Source organism: Pleurodeles waltl, chromosome 7, assembly GCF_031143425.1.
Source record: "Pleurodeles waltl isolate 20211129_DDA chromosome 7, aPleWal1.hap1.20221129, whole genome shotgun sequence".
NCBI lineage: Eukaryota > Metazoa > Chordata > Amphibia > Caudata > Salamandridae > Pleurodeles > Pleurodeles waltl.
This window is the reverse complement of record NC_090446.1, coordinates 306,294,468-306,320,915: the sequence shown is the minus strand read 5'-3', so window position 1 is coordinate 306,320,915 and position 26,448 is coordinate 306,294,468. Positions and strand designations below refer to the sequence as shown.

General features: G+C 44.3%; 1 protein-coding gene across 2 annotated transcripts in view; it reads left to right on the top strand.

The window, feature by feature from the left end:
* TTI1 (TELO2 interacting protein 1) overlaps positions 1-26,244 on the top strand; it is a 167,303-nt gene extending 141,059 nt beyond the window's left edge. For both annotated transcript variants that reach the window (XM_069243735.1, XM_069243736.1), the window contains exon 8: positions 24,469-26,244. In XM_069243735.1, the coding sequence (XP_069099836.1) occupies positions 24,469-24,652 (184 nt within the window). In that variant the 3' untranslated portion in view covers positions 24,653-26,244. The remainder of the gene's footprint in view (positions 1-24,468) is intronic.
* Positions 26,245-26,448: the final 204 nt, after the last annotated feature.

Genomic DNA, 26,448 nt, shown 5'->3' with positions numbered 1-26,448 from the left:
GTCTTAAGTCTTTAGAAAGTAAACAAAGTCTCTTTCAAACACAAAGTACCTGGTTTCTGGTGGAAAATCTCCTCAGAGGGCCACAGGAGAAGAGGTGCGTGGAAAACTGGTGTGTGCGTCGATTTCTCCTCAGCACACACAGACTTGCGTCGTTATTTTCCACGCGGGGAGTCGGGCGTCGTCTTCCGGCGCGCGGACAGTCTCTTACTGTGGTTTGCGGGGAGTACCAGATGTCCCAGGTCTGTGCGTGGATTTTCCTGCTTGTTGTCCGGCTGCGCGTCGTTCTGCGGGGCTGCGTGTCGAAGTTTCGATCTCACGGCAGGCGTCGCGTCGATTTCTCCTGCGGAATCGGGCGCCGTTGTCCTTGCGAGGCCGTGCGTCAAAGTTTTGATCTCACGGCAGGCGTCGCGTCGATTTCTCCTGGAAAGTCAGGCGGCGTTGTCCTTGCGAGGCCGTGCGTCAAAGTTTCGATCTCACGGCAGGCGTTGCGTCGATTTCTCCTGCGGAGTCGGGCGGTGTTGTCCTTGCGAGGCCGTGCGTCAAAGTTTTGATCTCACGGCAGGCGTCGCGTCGATTTCTCCCGGGAAGTCGGGCGGCGTTGTCCTTGCGAGGCCGTGCGTCAAAGTTTCGGTCGTCCCGAAGACGTCGCGTCGATCAGCCTCAGTGTGCGGCGTTTTTCTTGCCGCGGAACAAGCTGTGCGTCGAAAGGTTCGGCGCACGGAGCGTCCAAGAGGAAGAGAGAAGTCTTTTTGGTCCTGAGACTTCAGGGAACAGGAGGCAAGCTCTATCCAAGCCCTTGGAGAGCACTTTTACAGCCAGACAAGAGTTCAGCAAGGCAGCAGGCCAAAAGCAAGACAGCAGTCCTTTGTAGAAAAGCAGACAGGTGAGTCCTTTGAGCAGCCAGGCAGTTCTTCTTGGCAGGATGTAGTTTCTGGTTCAGGTTTCTTCTCCAGCAAGTGTCTGATGAGGTAGGGCAGAGGCCCTGTTTTATACTAAGTTGTGCCTTTGAAGTGGGGGTGACTTCAAAGAGTCTCTAAGATATGCACCAAGCCCCCTTTCAGTTCAATCCTGTCTGCCAGAGTCCCAGTAGGGGGTGTGGCAGTCCTTTGTGTGAGGGCAGGCCCTCCACCCTCCCAGCCCAGGAAGACCCATTCAAAATGCAGATGTATGCAAGTGAGGCTGAGTACCCTGTGTTTGGGGTGTGTCTGAGTGAATGCACAAGAAGCTGTCAACTAAACCTAGCCAGACGTGGATTGAAGGGCACAACAAGATTTTAGTGCAAAGAAATGCTCACTTTCTAAAAGTGGCATTTCTAGAATAGTAATATTAAATCCGACTTCACCAGTCAGCAGGACTTTATATTACCATTCTGGCCATACTACATATGACCTTCCTGCTCCTTTCAGATCAGCAGCTGCCACTTCAACAGTGTATGAGGGCAGCCCCAATGTTAGCCTATGAAGGGAGCAGGCCTCACAGTAGTGTAAAAACGAATTTAGGAGTTTTACACTACTAGGACATATAACTACACAGGTACATGTCCTGCCTTTTACCTACACAGCACCCTGCTCTAGGGGTTACCTAGGGCACACATTAGGGATGACTTATATGTAGAAAAAGGGGAGTTCTAGGCTTGGCAAGTAGCTTTAAATGCCAAGTCGAAGTGGCAGTGAAACTGCACACACAGGCCTTGCAATGGCAGGCCTGAGACAAGGTTAAGGGGCTACTGAGGTGGGTGGCAATACCAGTGCTGCAGGCCCACTAGTAGCATTTAATCTACCTGCCCTAGGCACATGTAGTGCACTCTACCAGGGACTTACAAGTAAATTAAATAGTCAATCATGGATAAACCAATCAGTAGTACAATTTACACAGAGAGCATATGCACTTTAGCACTGGTTAGTAGTGGTAAAGAGCCCAGAGGTCAAAAGCCAACAACAACAGGTCGGAAAAAATAGGAGGAAGGAGAAAAAACGTTTGGGGATGTCCCTGTCAAAAAGCCAGGTCCAACAGTTACATACAGGTGCTTTCATTCAGCCATCTTCATCCATTGGTCTGATCGTCAGTCACTCCCATTTTCCTTCTGCCTATAACGAAACGGGGGCAAAAGGGCCAGCCCACTTTATCTGTTGGTTATCTGGAACTGTGATTGCTGATATTTTGCCTGACTAGATGTTCAGCCACCTGAAAATGAGTGAATTTCAGTGTTAGTGCTGGTGGACATGGGCTGTTAAATATTTTCTTCATTTATATGGTTTTTTTTTAATATATTTGCAAAAACATTTTTGCATCTTCCATAAGTTTGCAAAAAACATAAATAAACATTACATAGTTTCAGAGACCAGACCGTCAGAGCGCAGGAGTTTAACACCCTTCGCAAGTAATAGAACATTACAATATCAATGCAGGATTTATTGATGTGGTGTCATGCGTATTAGTGAAGTAAACATTACAGATAGCGACTGGGGATTTGATAGTGTTGGGGCGTGCAGCGAGAGACAGTTGAAGAAAGACCAGCGACTGGCTGGGGTGTATTGAATAAAGCTTACCACTACTTCCGATCAACTTCTTAAAGTTGTTTCTTTTGTCTGCAACTTCACAATTGGGACGAGGATGGGATGCCTGTGGACAATAACAGCACCCCACTGGCTGCAGTTTTTCTAAACACAATTGCATCACAGAGGTGAAACGAAGGAGTTGCGCACCAGCTATAAGCAGTGTCCTAAACCTTAATTGATGCCTATGCCCTCACTCTAATGAAAAGGGGCTTGAAGGTATGTCCCCTCCTGATGACAGATCAAGTCAGTGGTGGGCATGTGAACTGGGTAGTGCACATGCGGTGTAAGTACAAAGAATTTGAGCGCACCATCAAGAGAAAGAACGGTGGCCATCATGGGGTGCTTCTACAATCATTTCAATCAGGAAAATATGCGCATCAACTTAAGAAACAGAAGAGCATTGTACGCACAGCATGTACGATTGTTATTTTAGGTGTTCAGCACGTATGGGGGAACCAGTTTTTTTGTGGAAACGAACACGAGTTCAGCTATTATACCTAATGAATGGCAGCCAGCTTACATGATTGGGAACACAGTAATAGGTTGGAATGGGTTTCACAACCTAAAGTCTTTGCGATGTTTTATAGCAGTTAGTTTCCGGAGCTTCAGAGAAGCTTGCACTGTAAGACGTTTGCAGGCACACCTAAATCAAACATTTGTTTAGTTTGCCTGCACTGAAAGTATTTACAAGACGGTGACAGGAACACCACCATTCAACCGCTGCACAAAAAAGAAAAAAAGAAAAAAAGAAAAAACAGTTACATAAAAATATGCGCACAAGTAAACGAAAATATTTCTTTTATATTGCAACCAAGATTACTTTCTTTGAAACAGTCAGACTTGGATACATCATATACAGTACTCGGTGATAATTTGAAAGTAAGAGAGAGCAAGTTCATGCCTTCATGTCAATAGCTAGATTAATACTCACTTGACTATTTAAGTGACTGATACTGGGTATGCTAATCTTGTAACAACACATGAAAGTACTGTTATTAGAGATGTTTTAGGTAATGTACATATATTATCTGTATTAGAAGCTGAAAAATGCAGAATGTTACTCACCCTCAATTCTTCAATAGTAGCCCACGGAATCCACCCATAAAATGGAATATATAGAAGAAACTCTTTCCGAATTATGCTAGAGTATACCTTAGCGCAGAAAGAAAATACTTATTATTTTTGCACTGTCTAAGAGGATGAGATCATAAGGTCTTGGATACTCTCCTTAATTTGAATGCTTAAGAAGAGAGAAATTTAAATGAGTATGACATTTTCATAGAGAAATTGGATCAGCAATAATCACCCCCTCTGAGCACAATGATGGAAAGATCATTTCGGTATGAGGAAACAAAGCAGTGCAGAAACAATAGCAGATCATGTTACTAGTCTAAGGAAACCAACAACAACGTGAACATTAGGGGGAGAAACTGATGAGAGAATCAGATTAGTTGGGGTTAAAATGTAGCAGTGATGCAATCAGGGAAGAGTTGTGGCTAAAGGACGCGCAACCCCTAGATAAAGTCATACTTATAGCTAAGAGAGTTGAACATACGATGGAATGTGTGAAGGAACTACGCAAATCAAAACAAAAGGGAATAGGTACGAAATCTAAGTCTGTGTCATCAAAGAAAGCAGAAATGATTAAAAGAGTGAGAAATGTAAGGTCAAAGATAAATGTTTTAGATTTGTCAAGCAAGGACATACAACTAAAGACAGTGTCTGCCCTGCCATACATGTCACATGTCATCTGAGTGGAAAGAGAGGGCACTTTGGAAAGTGTTGTAAGAGCAAAGGAGAAAGAACAGCAAGGGAAAAGTAGTACATGAGGTTGTACAAGACCTTGTGTTTCGAATAGCAAATGTGGGAATTTGAAGCATAAACATTCCTCGGCTTTTGTGAATATCAGTGCTGTAGGATTGCTTATGAAATTCGATTCCTGCTCTCACTTAACCAACATTTCAAAAAAGTTTTTGGGTGAAAGTTTTAGTAATCAGTTACAACTGGGTGAGGTTGATATTCGTCTGGGGGGTTATGGTAGGTTACCCACTGAAATGTTAGCTTTTTTCACAGCTAACATGGAATTTGGAAGCCATGCATGTGAACGGAAGGTATTAGTAACTAGGTATCTAGGTGGCAGAGGTTTGCATTCGGTCCAAGTAGGGACCACAATCCTAGTTACGGCAAGTAAGATACACACTAAAGGTTTACCTGGCTCACCCCCTGGTAGCTTGGCACAGAGTAGTCAGGCTAAACTGAAGAGGCAATGTGTAAAGTATTTGTGCACCCACACAGTAACACAGTGAAACACCACAAATGGATCCACACTAGTTTAGAAAATTAGCCAAACATTATCTTTCAAACAATACCAAAACAACAAAAATCTAACATACACAATTCAAGTGATGAATTTTCAACGATTAAATCAAAATGCAGTTCTTAGAAGACAGTAGCTGCAACAGGGGCTACCTGGTCACGCTGGACCGGGGAAAATCCAAAACTTCAGTCTTACTGCTATGGAGCCTGGGCCGGGTACAGGAGTCATACAGACCTGCTGACACTATCTTGGTTGCATCGATGCTCGGTGACAATGCTGAGATCCAGGAGGGGTTGCGTCGCGTTTGCAGGTAATGCGTCGTTTTCTGATTGAGCAGCGTCATTGATGCGTCGATGTCCAGAAGCAATAAGTACCGGTTATGATGCGACAGTGCTGCCTCATCCAAGTTTGTGCTGCTTTGAAAGTCAGATTTGTTGCGTCGCGCGGTCGGTGACCAGTATCGGCGGTTTCAGTGCAGCCAGCCGCAAAGCAGTGTTTCTGTAATGGGATACGTTGGTTCCAAGTGACATGCCAGTGTTAATGAGTCCGTTTTTGTGTTGCTGCACCACACTCACCTCCAAGGGTCCAGGACTAGATTTGGCACCACTTGGCAGAGCGGGACTCACAGCAGAGGAGCCCAGGTGCTCGTAGCAAGATGCAGGTGAAGTCTTTGATCCCCAAGACTTCAGAACAGGAGGCAAGCTCAGTCAGGTTCTCTGTGAACCTTTAGATTACAGGATGTAGAGAGTAGGATCCAGTCCTCTCACTCCCAGAGAAGAAGCAGCAGGCCAACACGGCAATGAATACAGCAAAGTGGCATCCCCTCCTTCCCTTTCATCCCAGCCCTGACTCCAGACTGCCAGTGGGGGGGGAATTGGCCCTTTGTGTAAGGGCAGGACTCGGCCTATTCAATGTAAGTGTAAACTGCCTCTCCCTGCCTAGGACGACTATCAGTATGCAGATGAATGCAGATGTATCTCCTGTTACACCTAGCATTTCATGTTTGTGGCTGTCTGAAGCGAATGCACAAATGGAGCTGTCCCCTAACCCAGGCGTGTTTTTAGAGACAGACTAAGGCTCAGAATGGTTAAAGTAAGAAAATGCCAACTTTCTAAAAGTGTTCAGAGACACCACACTCCATATTACTATCTTTTCCCAAATTGAAATTACACTTAAAAGATGTTTCAAAGCAACACCAATGCTACCTAAGGGAGAGATGGTCTTTGCAATAGGGAAAAACGAATTTAAGAGTTTTTCACTATCTGAGCATGTTAAACTTACACGTACATGTCCAACGTTTTAAATACACTGTACCCTGCCTTTGGGGCTAACTCGGGCCTACGTTAGGGTTGACTTACATGCATTAAAACGGAAGGTTTGAGCCTGGAAAGTGGGTACTCTCGCCAGGACGAAATGGCAGTTTAAACTACGCAGTCTCTTTAGTGGCATGCCTGAAACATGTTTTAAAGGCTAAGGCAGTGAGTTGCAGGCCCACTAGTTGCATTTGATTTACAGGCCCTGGGCACACCTAGTGCACTCTACTGGGGACTTCTTAGTAAATTAAATATGCCAATCATGTAGAAGCCAATGTTACTATGTTTTAGGCACAGAGACACATGCAGTTTAGCACTGGTCAGCAGTGAAAAAGTGCAAAGCGTCCTAAAGCCAGCAGAAACGAAGTTCAGCACACAGTCAAAACAAGAGGTCAGAAAGCAAAAAGTCAGGGTGAACCACGCCAAGAGACGCCAGGTCTAACACCTAACACCTGACACCTCCAGCAGAAATTGGGGAGAGTGACCCAGCTCCTTGGGAGTTCTGTTCACTAAGGTGAAAGAGCATTGGCGTGTTCTGTTCTGGGAAAGTGTTCCACCATAAAGCACTTTCCCTGTAAGGAGATGGACCACAACAGCAGTTTAGGATATACCCATCATCTGCATCAGCCATCTGAGGGGCCTGAGGTCTGTCTGAGCCCGGAAGTGAGTCTCAAACAAGTAGGGTCTTAGTTTCTCCAGCACCCAGACCAAAGCAAAAGCTTGCCTTTCTAATGCGCTCCACCTCTGTTACTGGGGAAATAACCTCCTACTGATGAAGGCTACAGGTTTATCCAGGCACTCTTCGTTTAGCCGTGAAAGCTCAGCCCCTACGCCATTCTCTCAGGCATCCGTCTGCACCACAAATTGTTGAGAGAAGTCAGGGGCCTTGACCACAGGTGCCGTGCATATGGCCTTCTTCAGTGTGTCAAAAGCGTACTGGCACGCTGCTGTCCAGATCACCTGTCGCAGCTGCTTCTTGGAAGCCAGCTCTGTCAAGGAGGCAACAATGGTTCCAAATCCCTTGACAAATATCCTGTAATAGCCAGTGAGGCCTAAGAAGGCTCTCACTTCAGTCTGGTTCTTGGGGAGATTCCAAAGCCAGAATGGTGTCCAACTTGGGTTGCAAGGGGTGCACCTTGGCACCCCCTACTTGGTGTTCCAAATAGATCACAAAGCCCTGCCCTATCTGCTCTTAGTGGTCTTAATAGTGAGACCTCTCACTCTGCTGGGCACTCACCCTTCCCGGAGGTGGTAGAAATGGTCCTCCCAACTGGAGCTGAAGACTGCAGTGTCATCAAGGTAGGCAGCACTGAAGTTCTCCAACCCAGTCAGGAACGGGTTGACCAACTTCTGGAAGGTGGCATGGGCGTTCTTCCACCCAAAACGTATGGCACGGAACTGGTATTGCCCTTCTGATGCTGAGAACGCTGACCTCTCTTTTGCCCCCTTGGTCAAGGCAATCTGCCAGTATCCAGACATTAAATCAAACATACTGAGGAACTTTGTCAGTGCCAAGCTGATCAGTGACATCATCAGCTTTGGCATGGGATGTGCGTCAATCTTAGTAACTGCACTCAGCCCCCTTTAGTCTACTCAGTACCGGAGTTTGGGTCTGACACTGGGTGGGGGAAGTCTTGGGGACCATACCCACTGGCCTGGACCAGGGACTGTTTGAGTGCTCAATAACCCCAAGCCCTAGCTTCTTGGCATCCTCCTCTTTGATGCTAGCCCTCACCCTGTCAGACAACGTGTAAAGTTTGTGCTTGACAAGCAGGCAATCACCAGTGTCTATATAATGGGTACACCAATGAGGAGCCCTGGGGGTGAGTGAGAACAGAGATGCAAACTATCCCAGCAACTGGCAACAGACTCTCTGCTGATTTAGGGTCAAAGTAGGGGAGAGGCTCACACCATATTCTGACCCATCCTGCTCTTTAGAAGATAGGAGGTCGGGAAGAGGTTCACTCTCCTCTTGCACCTCATCATCTGTGACCAAGAGCACGGTCAACGTAGACTTCTCAAAGTGTGGCTTGTGGCAGTTCACATGCAGGACCCTTAAAAGGTTCATAGGAGTCTGCATGTACACCAGGTAAGCGCCATCACCCACAGCTTTTGACCATGCTAAAACTCAACCAGAATGGTATTTTGGTCGTACCAACATTTCAATATCCTCCTTGCTAGCTTCCATATTCTCCCATGCGAGTTTCTAGCAGCGGGCTTTCTGAATGCAGAAGGCCAGCATGTAGCTAAATACATCTTCGGGTGGCTTCCTCAGAGCTTGCTCCCAGCCCTCCTTCACCAAACTGAGAGGTCCTCTCGCCGGGTGCCCATACAAAAGTTCAAAAGGGCTGAAGTCAACCCCCTTCTGTGGTACCTCCCTGTAGGCGAATAGCAGACATGGTAGGAGGACGTCCCACTTACGCCTCATCGGTTCGGGTAGACCCTTATGCCTTTCAGGGTATAGTTAAATCTCTCAACCAACCCATTGGTTTGGGGATGGTAAGGGTGGAGAGCATATAAGTTACCCCACAGGCCTTCCACATGGCCTCCATGTGCAAGGTCATGAAGTTGTTTCCACAGTCATAAACCACCCCCTTGTGGAAACCCACTTGGGTAAAGATCCCCTTCAGTGCCCCGGCCACGCTGGGCGCAGTCATTTGTCCTTAGAGGGATAGCCTCTAGGTACTGGGTGGCATGATTTACCAAGACCAGAACAAACCTGTGGCCTATGGCTGTCTTGGGATCCAGGGTCCCCATAATGTCAATACCCATACACTCAAAAGCAGTGCTCACAACAGGAAAGGGTTGTAGGGAGGCTTGATATCCTCCCTGTCTTTCTATGTGCATTGGCAGATAAGACAAGACTGTACAGAACACACCTGAGATCTTCCTAATTTGAGGCCAATAAAAGAGTGTGACAAGCCTGTCAAAGGCCATGTCCTTCCCCAAATGGCCTGCCAGTGGCACATCATGAGCCAGATGCAGTAGTAAGGCTTTTAAGCGCTGGGGTACCACCAGCACACAGGCTGCCCAAGTTCTGGAGCCTTAGGCTCACTATACAGGAGACCATTCTCCCAATAAATCAGGTGCTTATCAGAGGCGTCACCAGCTGCCTGGACTTTGGCCTGCTGATGAAAGCCCACGAGAGTAGGGCACTCCCTCTGTGGTGCGCAGGGTCCCCCCTTGCCCCAGGCACCTCCTTCCTGCTGCCAGTTGACCAGCTCAGGCAGGTTCCCCAGTTCACCACATCTCCCCCTGTAGGTTCCAGGCTGACCCCCTCAAGGTCAACCTCCTCCCAGTCCGTTGGAATTTCAGGAGCACGTTTCCTGTGCCCCTTGCCCTTCCACTTTTTGGCAGACACCTGTGCCACTCTTTTAGGCTCCAGGTCCTTCTGACTACCCTTGTGTGCTGCCATGGACCGTGTGGTCAGGCACACCCATTCAGGCAACCCCAACATCTCCAAGTGTGACTTGAGCTCCACCTCCTCCCAGGCGGTACGCTCCATGTCATTCTCCAGCAGACAATCCACAGGTATGGATGGACTCACAGCTACCCTCAAGAAACCTGAAACCCTCCCCATTCAGTGGGAACCTGAGCCACCAAACATTGACTCTCCCAGTTGTCTACAGCAACAGCTTTGTGGACCACATTAGGGATTACCTGCTCTGAAGACACCAGATGACACTGGAAGGCGGTTATGCTCGCTCTTGTGTCTCTCTGAGCCTCCGCCCTATGCCCATTAATGGTAACCCACTACCTATACTTCTTGGTATTGTCAGGCATGAGGGTTCTGGGTACCATTTCACTGTCACCCATGGACGCTAGAGTAATTTCAGCTGTTTCCCCACCAGTAGCTGGGGCCAACTCCTCCCCAAGGGCTACACTCGCCATCCCCGGTGACTGTCTGCCAGTTGGGTGTAGTGTCTGCTTAGGACACACGGGAGCCCCTCTGAAGTGCCCTTTCTGACCACAGTCAAAGCACTTCCGGGGGCCCTTCCCTGCAATTTTACCTGATGCGAGCAATTTGTTCTTCTCAGTAAGGGGTTGGGAAACTTGACCCTGAGAACTAGTTTGGAGCCCTTTAGAGAACTTCTTATTTTCGTTCTGTCTCCTTCTTCTGCTAGGAACCCTGCCCACTCTTGGATGGGACTCCCCCAGAAACTTACTTGTGGACCGTGATGCTGACCCAGCGGTCTGCCTCCTTAGTAAGCTCTCTGACCCCAGAGAGCCTTCAATCAATCACATGCTGGAGCAGCTCTGTAAAACAAAGACTAAACATGTTCTCTTGTATTATAAAATTGTTCGGCCCCTGAGAGTATGTCACATCACTTCCCATCACCCGGGTATCCAGTGCCTTGCAGAAAGAATCCTCACTATCTACCCAGGTCTGAGGAAGAAGCCTAACACTCTTCCTAAACGTCTGCCTGTACATCTCTGGGGTCAACCCATATTTCATGTTTAGGGCCTTCTTCATGGCGGAATACCTTATTTACTCATCCCCCTTCTGGGTTAGTAAGGTGCCCCTCCCCTCAGTTGGGAATCTGCTTCCACAAACTGCCCTACAATCCTCCTTAAGGATCCTGTGCATTTGTAAAGCAATCTCATAGGCCTCAAACCAGTGATCTATGTCCTCTCCCACCTTGCAGTCAGTTATCGGACTCTTTGGTGTATGTACTCTTATGTAAGAGGACACTGTGAAGATTTGCTGCCACCATCTACACTGGACTCAACTGTATTGGCTTTCAGGTCCAGCTCCTTCATGCTCAGCTCATGAGCCAAATGATTTTTTATTTCTTCAATGGCCAATCTCTTTTCCTCCATAGCTTTCGCCTGGTCATTCTTCATTTTGAACTTTGGCAGCTCCAGCTTGAGTCTCCTGGCTTCCTGCCTGTCCTTTACCGTGTAGGTTTCCAATTACTCCTGCTCAAACTCCACCCCTGCAGTTGCAGCTGCTGGCTCTCCAGATTGAGACATGGTTGTTGCAAAAACTCAAAAAGTTGCTGAAGAGAAAAATAATGTATATTGGTACGTAATGCTCTGAGATATGGAACTAGTGTACACCAATCACTGTATGCAATGCACAAATACAAGTCCTATCCTCACCGCTGATCACCAATGGTAGAAATTGGGTCTCTAGTTGGCAGAGTTTAGTACTCTGTTCTAGTACAGACCAAAATCCTAGTCAGGGCATGTAAGATACACACTAAACGTTTAACTGTGCTCACCTCCGGTAGCTTGGCACAGAGCAGTCAGGCTAAACTACAGAGGCAATGTGTAAAGTATTTGTTGAGTGCGGGCCGGTAACAGGAATCACATAGACAGGATGACAGTACTTTGGTTGCATCAATGCTCTGTGACAATTAGTTGGTCCAATAAGGGGGTGCGTCACGCTTGCAGGCGATAACTTATTTTCTGATCGGGCAACATCGTTGATACGTCGATGTCCAGAAGCGATGAGTACTGGTTCCGATACGTCAGTGCTGTGTCGGGCAAGTCGGGGCTGCGTTGAAAGTTAGTTTGTTGTGTCACGCAGTCGCCGAGTGGGATCCGGGAATTTGGTGCAGGCAGAAGCAAAGCGGTGTTTCTGTAGTGGAATGCGTCGTTCCAAGTGAACCACTACTGCAGATATGTCATTTTTTTGTGTTGAAGCACCACACTTATCTCTAAGGGCCCAGGACTCGATTTAACATCCCTTGGCAGGCCAGGACTCACAGCAGAGGAGCCCAGATGCTGGTAGCAAGATGCAAGTGAAGTCTTTGATATCCCCAAAACTCCAGAAACAGGAACCAAACTCAGTCAGGCCCTTGGAAAAACTTTAGATTGCAGGATTTAGAGAGTTAGATCCAGTCCGCTCTCTACCAGGCAAGCAGTAGCAGGCAGCATGACAACACACCAGAGCACAGTGGCAGTCCCTTCTGACAGTCCAGCTACCCTTCTTCCTGGGAGAATGTCCTCAGTCCAGAAGTGTTCTGGGTATATGGTGTCAGAGGCCCAGCCCTTATACCCAAAAAGGCCTTTGATGTAGGGGTAACTTCAAAAGAATTATCTGAAGTGCACAAGAATCCCTTTCAACCTAGCCCTGGCTACAGACTACCAGTAGAGGGTAATAAGCCCTTTGTCTAAGGGCAGGACACAGCCTCTTCATATGTGAGTGTGAACTGCCTCTCCTCCTCTCTGCCCAGGACAACTATCAGTATGCAGATTAATGCAGATGTATCTTCTTTCACACCAAGCCCTTCCTGTTTGTGGCCGTCTGGAGAGAATGCACAAATGTAGCTATCCCTAAACCCAGACGTATATTCAGAGACAGGCTAAGGCACAGAATGGTTAAAGTAAGAAAATGCCAACTTTCTAAAAGCAGCATTTTCAGACCATCAATTAAAAAACCACCTTCACCAAAAGATGTGTTTTTAAATTGTGAGACCAGAGACACCACACTTCATATTTCTATCTTTTCCCAATTGGAAAGTACACTTAAACAATGTTTTAAGGCAATCCCAATGCTAGCCTATGGGAGAGATAGTTATTTCAACAGTGAAAAACAATGTAAGAGTTTTTTTTCACTATTCAGGCATGTTAAACGTAAAAGTACATGTCCAACTTTTTAAATACACTCTGCTGTGCCATCAGGGCTAACTAGGGCCTACCTTAGGCGTGACTTACATGTAATATAAAAGAAAGTTTGGGCCTGGAAAGTGGGTACACTTGCTAGCTCTAAATAGCAGTTTAAACTGCACACACAGGCTTTGCATTCACAGGCTTGAGACATGTTTGAAAGGCTACTGTAGTGGGTGGCACAATCAGTGCTGCAAGCCCACTAGTAGCGTTTGATTTACAAGCCCTGGATGCACCTAGTTCACTTTACTGGGGACTTCTCAGTAAATTAAATATGCCAATCATGGAGAAGCCAATGTTACCATGTTTTAGACACAGAGCATATGCATTTTAGCGTCCTAAAGCCAGCAAATATGAAGTTAAGCACACAGTCAAAACAGGAGGTCAGAAAGAAAAACGTCAGGGGAAACCACACCAGAAGATGCCACGTTTAACAGAAGATCTATGTTTTTCAAAAGGGTGACCGTCTGATTGGATGGCCTCATCAGAAATTACTGGGTGTCAAATTGGATCTCAATTCCGACCCACGAGTAATTGTTCAGGAAATTTGTCAGTGTGCCACAAACTATGCCAACGTTTCCTCGCCTGCTTCAAGACAAATTAGGTTGCTTGAAAGGATATAAGCACCACACAAAGCTTAAAAGAGATGTGATACCTGTGGTAGCTAAATTATGACACATTCCTTTAAGTATGCAAGAGAGTGTGGGAAATGAAATACAGAAACTGATGATATGGGGATGATAGAACCTGTTGAAGCCACTGAGTGTCTGTCACCCATTGTTGTGGCAAAAATACAGAATGTAGATATCCACCTTTGCGTTGATTTGAGGACTCTCAATGAGGTTGTTGTGGATAAATGTTCCTTCCTAATATTGAGGAATTAGTAACAACCTTGGCAGGGGCAAATGTATTCGTCACACTCAACATAACTTTGACTTATTATCAATTTGAATTGGCCTAGGTCTCTCAAGATCTTACTGGATTCATAACACTGATGAGTGCCTTCAAATTTAAGAGACTGCTGTTTGGCCTCAAATCACCAACTTCAGTTTTCCAAAGGGTGATGAAAGATGTATTAAAGAGTCTGAAAGGGGTCAGGTGCTGCCAAGATGACTCACTGATAAATATACGTTTTGTCTGCATTAAATATACTATCTAGGTCATCTCATTTTATGTAATGGCATTTTACCAAAAAGAGAACTTGTGGAGATGATAATGAAAGTGGAGGAGCCTAAAAATAAAGACAGGTTAGTTTCATTTTTAGGAATGACAGAATATTACAACAAATTTGTCCAGAATTATGCAAAGAAAACAGTTAATTTAAGATCACTTTTAAGTAAGAGGGCTGCGTTTGCGTGGAGTGACGAGTGTAAGATGGAATATGAGGAGGTAAAGAACGATTTGGAAAAGGCTCTGAGTTTAAAAGGTTTTGTTCCAGGTGATGAGACAATCAGAGTAACGGACACAAGCTTAAAAGGTCTAGGAGCTGTGTTAAACCAGAAAAGGAAAGGTGTGAAAGAGTTAATTGCATGTGCCTCCAGAAGTTTCAAAGAAGGAGAATGAAAATATTTAGTAATCCGATTAAAATCTCTTGGTATATACTGGGCCTTGGATATTGTGTGGGGTACTTAAGTCAGTGTTAGGTCAGATCACAAACCTTTGAAGGAAATAATTAGAGAAAAGGACTAGATACGACTTCTGCCAGGATAAGGAGGTATATTATTGCTTTGCAAGATTTCAGCTATGCATTAGAGTACATACCAGGTACAAAACAATATTTAGCAGATTGCCTTTCATGCCTGGTAAGAATCAACAGTGAGGAATCTGGTGAAGTAGAAGATGAGTTGTTTGAGAAGTCGTTCAGTGTGTGTGAATTACCTCTGGTGCTATTTCTGAAGAAAATTGGCTGTGTGAGCTGGAGAAGGTTAATTGATGATTGGGATTTCTGGTGCCATGAAGATTAACAGACCCCATGTCCTTGCCAACCCTTGGTCAATGTTGAAGGGAGAATTAGCAGTTAACAAAGGTATCCTCCTCTCCGGCCTGTGGGGTTAAGGTATAAACATATTTTTCTACCATATGAGGGACACATGGGCATTGTTAAGACCAAGGGAAGACTTATGTTTCAATTTTTGCTAGACTGGTTTAGATACAGAGGTTGAAAGATATGTGTAAGATTGCATAGAATGTTGTAACAGAGATAAAAGCCTGATTATGAGACATATTCCCATGGTATGCAGGAAATTGCCAGAACATTTATGGGAGGAGGTAGCAATGATATTGTTGGTCTACTTTGAGGAGAACATCAATTCCCTTACTTGTTAATTCACCTCAATCTTTATTCTTGGTCTGCAGAAATTAGCTGTGTCCTAGATATTTCTTTGACAAGTATAATAAAGTTTTTGAATTAAGTGATCAAAATTTTGAATTAAGTGATCAAAAGTGAAAGCTATCCCAAGGCACTATTTACTGATAATAGTCCTCAATTCTGCTCAAGTGAGTTTGATAATTTTCTTTTTTTAATGTGGGATTGAGAACAAGAAAAGTTCAATATAATATCCGGAGACAAATTGAGTTGTTGAAAGGCTTAATAAAACCCTGAAAGAAAGCATAAAGTTGACGGAAATGAGCAATTTAGACTGGAGAAAGGGTTTACAAGATTGCATCACAGCATATCATATGACTCCACACTCCTCCACAGGGATGTCACCCTTTGAGTTGCTTAAGGTTAATTCTCCAAGCACAAAACTATGTCTAAGTTGGATGGTATGGGGTAAAAGAGTAAAATTCAATGGACCTAGTAGTTAGCATGATATAAATCTTGTGTCAGAAAAAAAAGAGTATTTTGATAAATGCAATTAAGTAAAAGATAACTTTAGTTGGTGACATTGGGACGATAAGAGCACTTGTAAGGTGTGGTCAGTGGTCCAAATTCACACAAAAAAGGGAGGTAATCAGTGCTTAAGAATGCCATCAAACAGATGATGGTAGAGTTGGAATTTTAATACAACAGTAAAAGTTATGGAGTTACAGGACAGTCCATCAAAGCACAGCAGAATTTAATTTCCAAATCAGAATTACAGAAATGAGGTTGACAGAAGAATGAGTTACAGGAGGCAAGATTATGTTGTTAACTAGTAAGTCATGCGTTCAAGATGATTCTGTTGGCATATTGGAAAATGTGTACAGTGTATAATTTTACGATTTGATTTAAGAGTAATTTCATATGTCTGCAATATTTTGTTTATTATGACCGTTTGTGTTGAAATGTTATTAGGGAGAGAAAAGTGTGATGTCCTGACTAATGCGTGTGCAGCACACGCCATCATTAGTTGAGGAGAGACCAGCTGCTGGATGGGGTGTATTAAATAAAGCTTACTGCTTCTTCCATATAACTTCTTGAAGTTGTTTTCTTTTGTCTGCACCTTCCCAATTGGTATGTAAAACGATGTTTAACAAGCATTGGCAATACCATTAGGCCTTGCTTTAAGTTACTGTTGTATGTTAATGTGAAGCATTGCAAGTAAATAGCGTGACAATAAAAATGTATTTGCGTGGGAGCAAAGAACTGCAGAAAAATATCAGTGTAGGTTAAAAAAATCCAGAAACGGTTGCACTGTCCAGCCAGAATTGAAATCTGTGTAGGTTAATGACTTCCCTCCTCACATCTGTGCTGCCGCCACACTTAAATTATCTAGTTATCTAAGACTCTTTAATAGCATTCCAATGTCGTGTGTGCCCCTTATACTGGTGATCACAACTGCTACAGGACAGGCATTATTTTGTGGAAGCACACAACTTCTGCCAAATCAAGATGTACAACTGGCTCCCAAGATGTGGGCAGAGCCAAAGCCCCTCTCTATTGATGGTCACATAATTGTATGCCGGCAGCGGCCAGTCAAGCAAGACCATAAAAACTGCACACAAAAATACTTTTTTCAAGTCCAAACTCCTTTTTATTAGCTAGGGGCACACAAAGACAGTTTGCTTTACAAAATTACACCTACTAATTGACATTGTTCATGGTCTTACTTTGAGATCTACAGATTGTGAATCTGTTTTTTTATTTTATTTTATTGTCCAGGTCTACTGCCAAACAATTGGCCAACCAATGGTGATTTTCCCATTAGGGCTGTGCCTCCATTGTTATACCAGGAGTGAAAAGCAATTGTTTAGTCGCTCTTGGTATGGTAAAGAAACTGCCATTCTTCAGCAGCCCGAAACAGCTGATGAGAATGTCTGATGTCTAGCACAGGCGCACAAGGGTGTGCCTGCACCAGTCATGAGTGAGTGTTCAGAGCTGATGAAAAGCCAAGCCTGTCCTTGGGCCTTACCACGACTAAATGGATCCCAATCTGTGACATGTTAAAGTGTCACAGCTAAAGGTAGCATCAGGTGATGCTGGCTCAAGCCCTTTAGTGCCCATGACTACACGTCTATTAGCCAGTCACCTTACCCCGTCCTAACACGTCACAGAATGGGAAAGGGTGGGGTGAATGCGCAGACTAAAACCTTAGAATTTGGAATGCACAGGTTTAGGGTTTTAGTTTTCAAGCACTAAAAGCAGAAAGAAGCAGAAATAGGAACTGCACAAACAGCAAGATAAGTCAAAAATGTTTTTAGTGCTGTAAGTGCGTGTCCGTTGGAGAGCGTATGTATATGTTAGCATGCCTGCGTCTATGTGTGAATAAAAGTGAGAGTGTCTGAGTTAAAATGAGTGATAGGAAGAGTGAGTACAATTGAGTATGAATGAATGAGCGAGGGAGGATGACAGCAAGTGTTACTGATAGTCACTGTGTGCAAGACTAGGTCAAGGCGGAGTGAGTCTTAGTGAGTCAGAGAGTGAGTGAGACAGCAGGTCAGTGTGATAATGAGTGAGACTGAGTGAGACTGAGAATAATTACGTCAGATTAAGACTGAGTTGAAAGAAGTGTCTGTGAGTGAGTATGAGTAAGTCAGAATGATATTGAGTGAATCAGAATGAGTATGCCCGTTTGAATGAGTGAGACTGGGCCAGAGTGAGATTGAGTGAGTCAGAACGAGTGATTCTGAGACGGAATGAGAAAAACTGATTGCGTATGAGTGAGTCACAGTGAGATTAAGTGAATCGGACTGAGTGAAACAGAGAGAAGAAAAGGATCATGGGGAAACTCAGAAACTAGGTGAGAATGAGTGAGACTGAGTGGTAATGAGTAAGACTGACTGAGTCATAGTGAGATTGTGTGAGTCAGAATAAATGAGGCTGAGTGGGACTGAGTGAGAATCAATGGTACTGTTTGAGTGTAAGTGAGTCACAGTGAGCCTGACTAAATCGAAGTGAGTGGGACTGAGTGAATCAATGAGAACAAGTGATTCACAAGGAGACTCATGGAAACTAGGTGAGAATGAGTGAATAAGAAGGAGTGAGAATGAATCGGACTGAGAGTAACTGTGAATGTGTGACTCTGAGTGAGTCAGGGGGAGAATGACAGAGACACCATGTCAGCGAGACTGAGTCAGAGTAAGTAAAAGTGAGTGCAAGTGTAAATGAGAGTAAGTGAATGAGAATAAGTGAAAGATTAAGACTGCATGCAAGTGTGATCAAACCCTCCAAATAAGTGAGTGAGTCTCGGTCACTGGAATTCAAGTCAAAGATTACACCCCACCACTTTTAATGGTCACCAGCTGCCACTGCTTAAGGGGTTTCACATTGTTACAGATCTGTAGGAAGCTGGGTTCTTGTTGCAGTACCACCCTCACTTATTGCCAGGTTTTTGATGCAACTTTGACTGAGGTCCCCAGTGCCAGTGTCCCTTCCCCAAAACAAGACACCTGGTCACTTGATCTGCAAGTGGCCAGGCCCTTAAGCACCTTTGTAAGTCCCTAGTAAATGGTACCTCTTATGCTTACAGCATGGTGCTGAAGAGGGCCCCTATGACCTGCAGCACATGTGTGCCATATACCCTAAACACTGCATGTAATATTTGTAAGTCACCCCTACAGTTGTGTTACAGCCCTTAGGGAGGGTGCCTTATATCACGTGTCCACATCTGCAGGAAAAGATATGCCCCTGCTATGTCCTTATTGATTTTTAGACATAGTAAGTGAACATGGAAGCCATTTTAAATACACGTACTGGACACTGGTCAGTATGAGTTCCCCAGCTACATGATGGCTTCACTGAAAATAGGGATGTTTGGTATCAGACATCTCGTATTAATAAACAATGAGATGATTTACCCAATAGGAGAAGGTAAAGTGTGCTCATCTGTTGATTAAAATTAGGTTGCATACATGTTTGTTATATCCTATTTTCATATTTCCAAAAGGTATTTACAGGTTCAAGGTAATGAGCTTGTCTTCACTCTACTGTTTTCTTCAGAAGGCCTTGAAAGGTTATTTGAGGGAATACATTGAATGAGGTATTTTTAGGATGGCATCTTGGTTTGGGTAAGAAGCTTGTATTGAGCAAGGTTCTGAAGGTTTTGAGTGAGACAGTATTAGAACTTGGGTCTTCAGTTGGCAGGGGTATACACCCTGTCCAATTAGGAACCACAGTCATAGTCAATGAAAGTCAAATACATAACTTATATGAACCTGTACTCACCTTCTGGAAGCTTGGCACAGAGCAGACAGGCTTAACTTAGAAGGCAATGTGTAAAGTATTTGCGCGACACATAGTAATCACAATGACATACCACAAGAAGGAGTCCACACAGGTGTATTAAAAAAATACAGGTTATTTATCTGAATAGATCAAGACCAAAAGCAACAAAAATTCAATTCAACGAGTATTCACTTTTACAAGATATAATATTAAGCGCACTTTGTATGAGGCTTATTTTAGAGGCCTTATGGTATTTTGTGAGAATACAGGTGTCCTGCGATGAGTGCAGAATAGGTTGATCGGGTCTTTCGGGAGCGGCCCGGGTGAAAAGTAGAAGGTATTATATCCTCGGTATGCACAGAGTGCAGCGGAAGCTTAAAGGGCGTCTGGGTTCGGGAAGCATATCGCACGTCTCCATCACTTGGCAACATGGATGACGGCTCACACTGAAGCTGCTCTGAAGTCCTGGTGTGATGGATGGCAGATTGCTGCAAGGGCGCTCTGAAGTCCTGATTGGGTGAGAAGCAGGCCGCAACGAAGCCGCACAAATCTTGGCTAAATGAGCTGCGAACTGCAATGAAGCCACCCTGAAATCTTGATCAGAGGGAGCGGCAGGCTGGAGTAAAGCTGCACTGAGACCTTGGTTAGATGAGTGGTGGGCTGCAATGAAGGTGGGCTGGAATCTTGGCCAGATGAGCAGTGGGCTGCAGCGAAGCCGGGCTTGAGGGCTTTGATATCCCAGAGGCCTGGCGTAGAAACCGGGGCAAGTCGGCAAGCCCTTGGAGTCACTCTGGGGATGATGGTTGAGTCTTGAGTTGCAGGGCAGAGATCAGCAGGCAACAGGGCAGTTCAGCAAGGCAGCAGTTCCTGGAAACTGTTGTCAGTCGCAGCAGAGTGGCGATCCTCCAGCACAGCAGTCCTTACTCAGGCAGATATTCCTTGAGCCCACAATTGTACTGATTTTAGTAGGTCAGAGGCCCAGTACTTACACCAAAAAGTGCATTTGATGTGGGGCATGACTTCAAAAGATTTCTGTGAAGTGCAAGTGTCCTCCTTTCAGCTCGGACCCGGCTCCTGCCTATCAGGAGGGGGTAATCAGCCCCTTCGTGAAGGCTCTGGCCAATACCTTTTGAGATGAGGAAGACCCATCAGTATGCAGATGCAGTTGAGTATCCTGTGTTGTGGGTGACTGATGGGAATGCACAAGTGTAGCTGTCACCTAATCCAGGACATATGTATGCTGAAGACATGCAGGGCTGTGAGAGCAGAGAAACGCCCACTTTCTAAAAGTGTCATTTCAAAAATAGTAATGATAAATCTGACTTTACCAGTAAAGAGGATTTATCATGCTCATTCCAATGATACTAGACACTGTTCAGTAAATCTGCTCAGATCAGTAATTACAGCTTAAAGGTAGCATAAGGATTTCCTAATGCTGGTCTAGGAGAGGGGCAGGCCTCACAGTAAAGAAAAATTATTTGGGGAGTTTTTCATTACCAGGACACTAAAGACTTAGAAGCACATGCCCTGCCTTTTGCTTAAGTGGCACTCTTCCCTGTGGGCTACTTAAGGCCTACCTTAGAGAGTACTTGTATGCAAGAAAAGGGGAGCTTAAGGCTTGGCAAGAGGTTTTGAATGCCAAGCTGGGGTGGCAGTGAGACTGCACACAGGTTATGCAGTGGCAAGCCTGAGAAATGTGTACAGGGCTACCTAAGTGGGTGGCACAACCACTGCTGCAGGCCCGCTAATAGCATTTAGTTTACATGACCTGGGTATATGGTATACCACTTTACAAGGGACGTACATGTAAATTAAATGTGCCAATTGTGGATACACCAATTTTACCATGTGTAGGGGTGAAGCACATGCTCTTTAGCACTGGTTAGCAGTGGCAAAGTGCTCAGAGTCCTAAGGCCAACCAAAAGACACAGCAACAAAACAGCTAAAATGCAAAATGTCTGGGGAAAGACCACACTAACAATGCCAAGTCTAAGAGGTTTGGCGATTGTTGTGAGTAAGTGCATGTTTGCTGTTCACGAAGTGGAATATCTGGACCAATCGGTATCTGGCAGCAGAATAAATCAGATCAAGAAGTTAGTACAGATAAATGAATGGACACCAATACTTGAGAATAAAGAACATTTGTGTGTGTTTCTGGAAACTGCAGATTGCAATTTCTGGATCATTTGTCAGAGAAGACTATAGTGCTGCTGGCATTATTCAAAAATGCCACTTTCGAGTGTTTTCAGGCTTGTAAGAACAGATTTGAACAAATTAAAACTTGAATTGTGGATGCTGTGGAGTAAGAAACTTATGACAAGAGAGATCGCTCCATAATTGTAACTGATGGCAGTGACTGTTGTATAGGTGCAATGCTAATGCAAGGAAAGGATGGTTGTAAACTAGATAGGCCATTCGCGTCACAATTTTTTAGAGGCAAAAAGCACACATAGCATGATTGAGAAAGAGGACATGGCCTGTTGGTCGGCTATTTTAGGTACTGGAATTCTGTAATCTTATAAAAGAGGCCTTTCACCTCACTCCTGTATATGGTCATGGAACCTACTTTTCATGAAGTGTCTTGGTATTTGGCAGCAGTGCTTGTGCAAGTTACATAAAACTACAAGCGTGAAAACGGAGCTTGAAAGGCAAACATTTTCTCAGACATGTACCGAAACAATCCTCTAGTATGACATTTATTAAGGATCATTCCTAAAAAGAATAATATATCGCCATTTTCAGATGTCTGCATAAAAGCCACACTGAGAATATGTTGGAAAGGTGAGTTGATCATAACAACATAGGAGATATAGGGGAAATGAAGAAAGGCTCATAATGTTGTGTCTTGTTTCACTGTATAGAACTTGCTTGACTAAATAGGGCCCAATCTTCCAGTGCATGGATGAAGGAGGGTTTTGGTTGCATACAAAGGAGAGTTTTTTTATGTTTTGAGTGATTGCGAAACGGGGGCGCTTCGAACTCATTACAGCAGTGTTTAGCACTGTTCTAGGCGTGATTCGGTATGCAAGATTGAGTGTGATGTAAGACTTAACAGGAAATATACTAACCAATATCATTTGCCGAAATCTTTGTTGCTCATCAGGATACCAATGGATTTGGCAATTCTTCTTCTTTATGGATGGTAGTTCTAAGCTTTGCATGTCAGGACAAGGGAAATGTGCATCCCAGAGGGTTATAAACCTAGTCGGTCTCGTCTAAAAGTTACCCATACCCTGGAGGTACTGTTTAGTCAACCCTACCCTACACCACCAGTAAATTACTTTGTGGAATAGAGGGAAAGAGCCAGATCAAGGGTGGCAGTGTTCCACAACAGGAAATCACTATGAAGTTCCCCGAAGAGCAATTTGCATCAGGTCTGTTACCTTATATGGAGCGCTATGCCACCGTTTGTCAATTCAAAGTTCTGAATATCACTGTATTCCTATAAAACCATTTTACAGGTCTAGTTAGGCAGCACTGCTGTTTGCATGACCTATTGTCAAATCCTTATGAAGTAGGCTTCGGCTCCACGCAGAGAAGTATTTATCTCTCACCTTGTGCTGTTGGTTGTTTGGTGTGTCATTCCACCTCCTATGGACTACTTGCTTTCAAATGCATGCAAAAGTACATTCAATCATCCCACAGTAAGGGCCACATGTACTATCACTATATTTTGCGAGTTCCTAATTGCAGCTTCTTGCAACTCGCAATTAGGAACTCACAAAATTTGATGTACAACAGTGTCTCAGACAGTGTTTGTGATTCCCAGATGCGTCGCAAGGGACCTGCCTCATCAATATTCATGAGGCAGGTTGCAACTTGCGACCCATTGGTAATGGCCTGCAGTCGCAGGGATGGTGGCCTGCTGGGGTCACCAGACCACTATGTCTTGATTACTGTTTAAATAAAGCATTGTTTTTTAATTCATCCCGTTCTTAAAGGAAAACTGAGTGCATTTAAAATGAAACGTGTTCTTTTCATGTTTTTAAGAGCAGGCAGTGGTCTGTGGGACCACTGCCTGCTCTTAAAAAATGTTGGTGCCCACATTCACAAAAGGGGAAGGGGTCCATTTGGGACTCCCTTCCAGTTTGCGAATCAAATGTGTTACCACCTTCTTCAAGGAGTCAGTAAAAGATTAATGTTTTGCCACCACATTTTGGGTGCAAAACATTCATACATGCCACTGTGACTCCCTATTAGAAAGGGACACTCTTAACAAGCCCCTTCTTAATACCGGCTTCGCTAGCCCTATTTTGTGATTCGGAAATTGGTTACGATTTGCAAAATAGGGTTGGTATGTGTCAAAAGACCATTTAGCGGTCGTAAAAGGCCCAGTTTGCCGTTTGCGTCTGCTAAAAACTTTTCTACGTATGGCCCTTAATACTTATGTTGTTAGGTGCATTATGTACAGAAAGTTTTTTTTTTTTTTTTATCCAGTGACCTAGGCAATTTTAATTTTTCAAACAGGACTCAGTGTTCAAACCAGACTTATTAACTTCTAATACTAGCTTTCCAATTTGTTTAAAAAATAATATGACCGACATAATAAAGCTGAATAGTTTCAATATTGCATTTCTGGGAAAGCCATCTGTGTACACACAGAGTTCATTGTATTACAAAAGTATGTTTCAGAAGCTTGTTGTCTCTGGGATTTGGTCTGAATTTGCATTGTAAACGTAATATAACATTGAAACCTATTGTGATGTTTTACTTTCACCATTGCCTATATCACTACCCCCCTTCCTAGTTCATGTCCGTTATTTGCCAGACGCAGGGTGGTAGGTTTGTTGTATGAAACTCTGTAGGTCACCCTAAGGTGGTCCCTATTTGCTGAGGTCGGACAACAGGGACTTAAAGTGGGATGGAGAGCACAAGAAGAGAGAGAGATGGAGAATCCTATCTTGATCACTGATGAAAGATAGTCTTAGAGGGTAGAAATGTATTAGAAGCTTTTCGAACCACCCAAGCTCCCCAGGCATGGTGTTGTTTTGGGAAAGAGTGTAGTAACTGAACATGTAATGGTTTGTTTAAAACAAATTGCTCCGCTGCTTACATGTTACTTTGTTTTTGCCCATTTAGTACGTTCCTTAGCCTCATCCGCGTAGATCCAGATGCCGCCTGGCTGGTGCTGAATGACAAGTATTGCCCTGTCTCGTATGAACCACCACACGAATCTCTCCATCCGGTGACGCTGCAAGGAATGGGACAGAAAAGGAATGAATTTACCGATAACGTACAGTTTCTTCTTGACCATCTGACCTGAGGTCTAGGGTGCCCTGAACCTGAAACTTACTGTCAATCGCTGATTCCACCCTTGCTGCTTCACCAAGGTCATTTGCATGACCAGCTGCAATGGGGTGGCGGGGCCTCCAACATCATCATCGGTTAACTTTCATGTATAAGTTACCCGGCGTTTTCTGCTTTTTTAGGAATGTTCTGTCAGATTACAAATTCCTCCAGGAAATCTTCAGATTCTGTAATTAAACAGAGAAAGGCTGTGCATCGCTTACTCTGGCTACTGTGTATAGTAAAATCACATGATTTACTATGTAAAGTGAAGAGATTTCCCTGGTTTCGGTGTTTTAAGTCTAAGCCTCCGATTTTTAAGAGCGCCTTTTCACCCTAGTGGTTTGTAGGGTGTGAAATAGAAATGTGTATTGATAAAACTCTGTATTTGGGGAACAAATTAATAAAGTAATAGGGAATGTTAGATTTGTTGAACCCGTGTTTAGCCTTTATCCCTATTGTTGGCACCGATGTGTAAGACTCAAGTGTCGGGGGCTGAAGGGAAAATAGGAGGCCTAGAGTTCACGCCAGCACCGGTGGAGCAGCTGCTCACCCCATAAGGAGGGTGCACAGCAGGGTGGACAGTACTCTGGGGACTGGAGTGCGTTCCAAGATGCAGTGGAGAGAGGGTGTGCCTAGTACACTGAGGCTATGCGCCTAGAAGAGTGATTATTAGCCAGTGGAGCGCTTGTTTGTGTGTATGAAAGAGAGAGACTGTCCTGTACGTGCACGCCTATGGGTGTGTGTATACGTTTAATGCGGGATAGTCACGGGATACGTTAGGATCATGACAAGTGGGTGGGTGGGTGCGTGTTTCCATCACTCAACGACTGCATTAATCCACACCTCCTCTCAGCAGCTAATCCACCTGCTGGGAATAAGTAGGATTAACCGATCTCCAGGTCTGGATCGGCACTGCTGGTAGTTTGGTGGAAACTGAGCCCTGGTGAGCCAGTGACTGTCAAGTCGATGTAAACCAGAACGAGGGTACTGCTGTGCCTGCCCCCATAGTAGACTGGTCCCATATACAACCAAGATACATATGACTCCTGTGCGTTGGGAAGATTGCTTAGATTGGAATGAAATCTGAGACATTGGAAGAAACAAAACCGCCCTTCTCAACATTCATGGCCACAGGGAACTGTTCAGCAAAGTAGGACAAAGAGAACAAGAAGATGGAACACAGTTGGCTGAATTATGGTTAATGATACATGTTTAAAGGTAAATTCTAATGAACATTCTGCCGCATTATGAAGCTAAACACAGCCAGAAGTCCCCGTCATTATGCCATTCCCTGATAATGAACTATTTCGACTTGAAGTCCTGTTCATTAAATCAGGATGCTACATGCACATACTACGGTTACAAAATGTCTTTAATTCTGAATGTACATCTCATGATCAGATTTCCTTTGTGTACTTAGAGTGGCTTCTGAAAGCGGCCCTTTCCAACCAGAAACAGGTCTACATCAGTAGTGTACATTACATTTTTGCTATGTTTATTGTGTGAAAAGGTACATTTGAGAACTACATTTTAAAAATAAAATAAAAATTTCTTAAAGCTCTTTTATTATTAGTGCCCTGCAGAAATAATCGCTATTTTGGGAACACTGTTATTTAAACGTGAATGGGCACCATACAAACAAATAAATACATGTTCCATCCAGTTAGAAATATATTAAAACTATTGTCATGGCACTTCCAAATTAATATAAAAGCACGTCTCCTGTATCAAACAATAGCTAAACTAGTTTGATGATTTTGACACTAACTA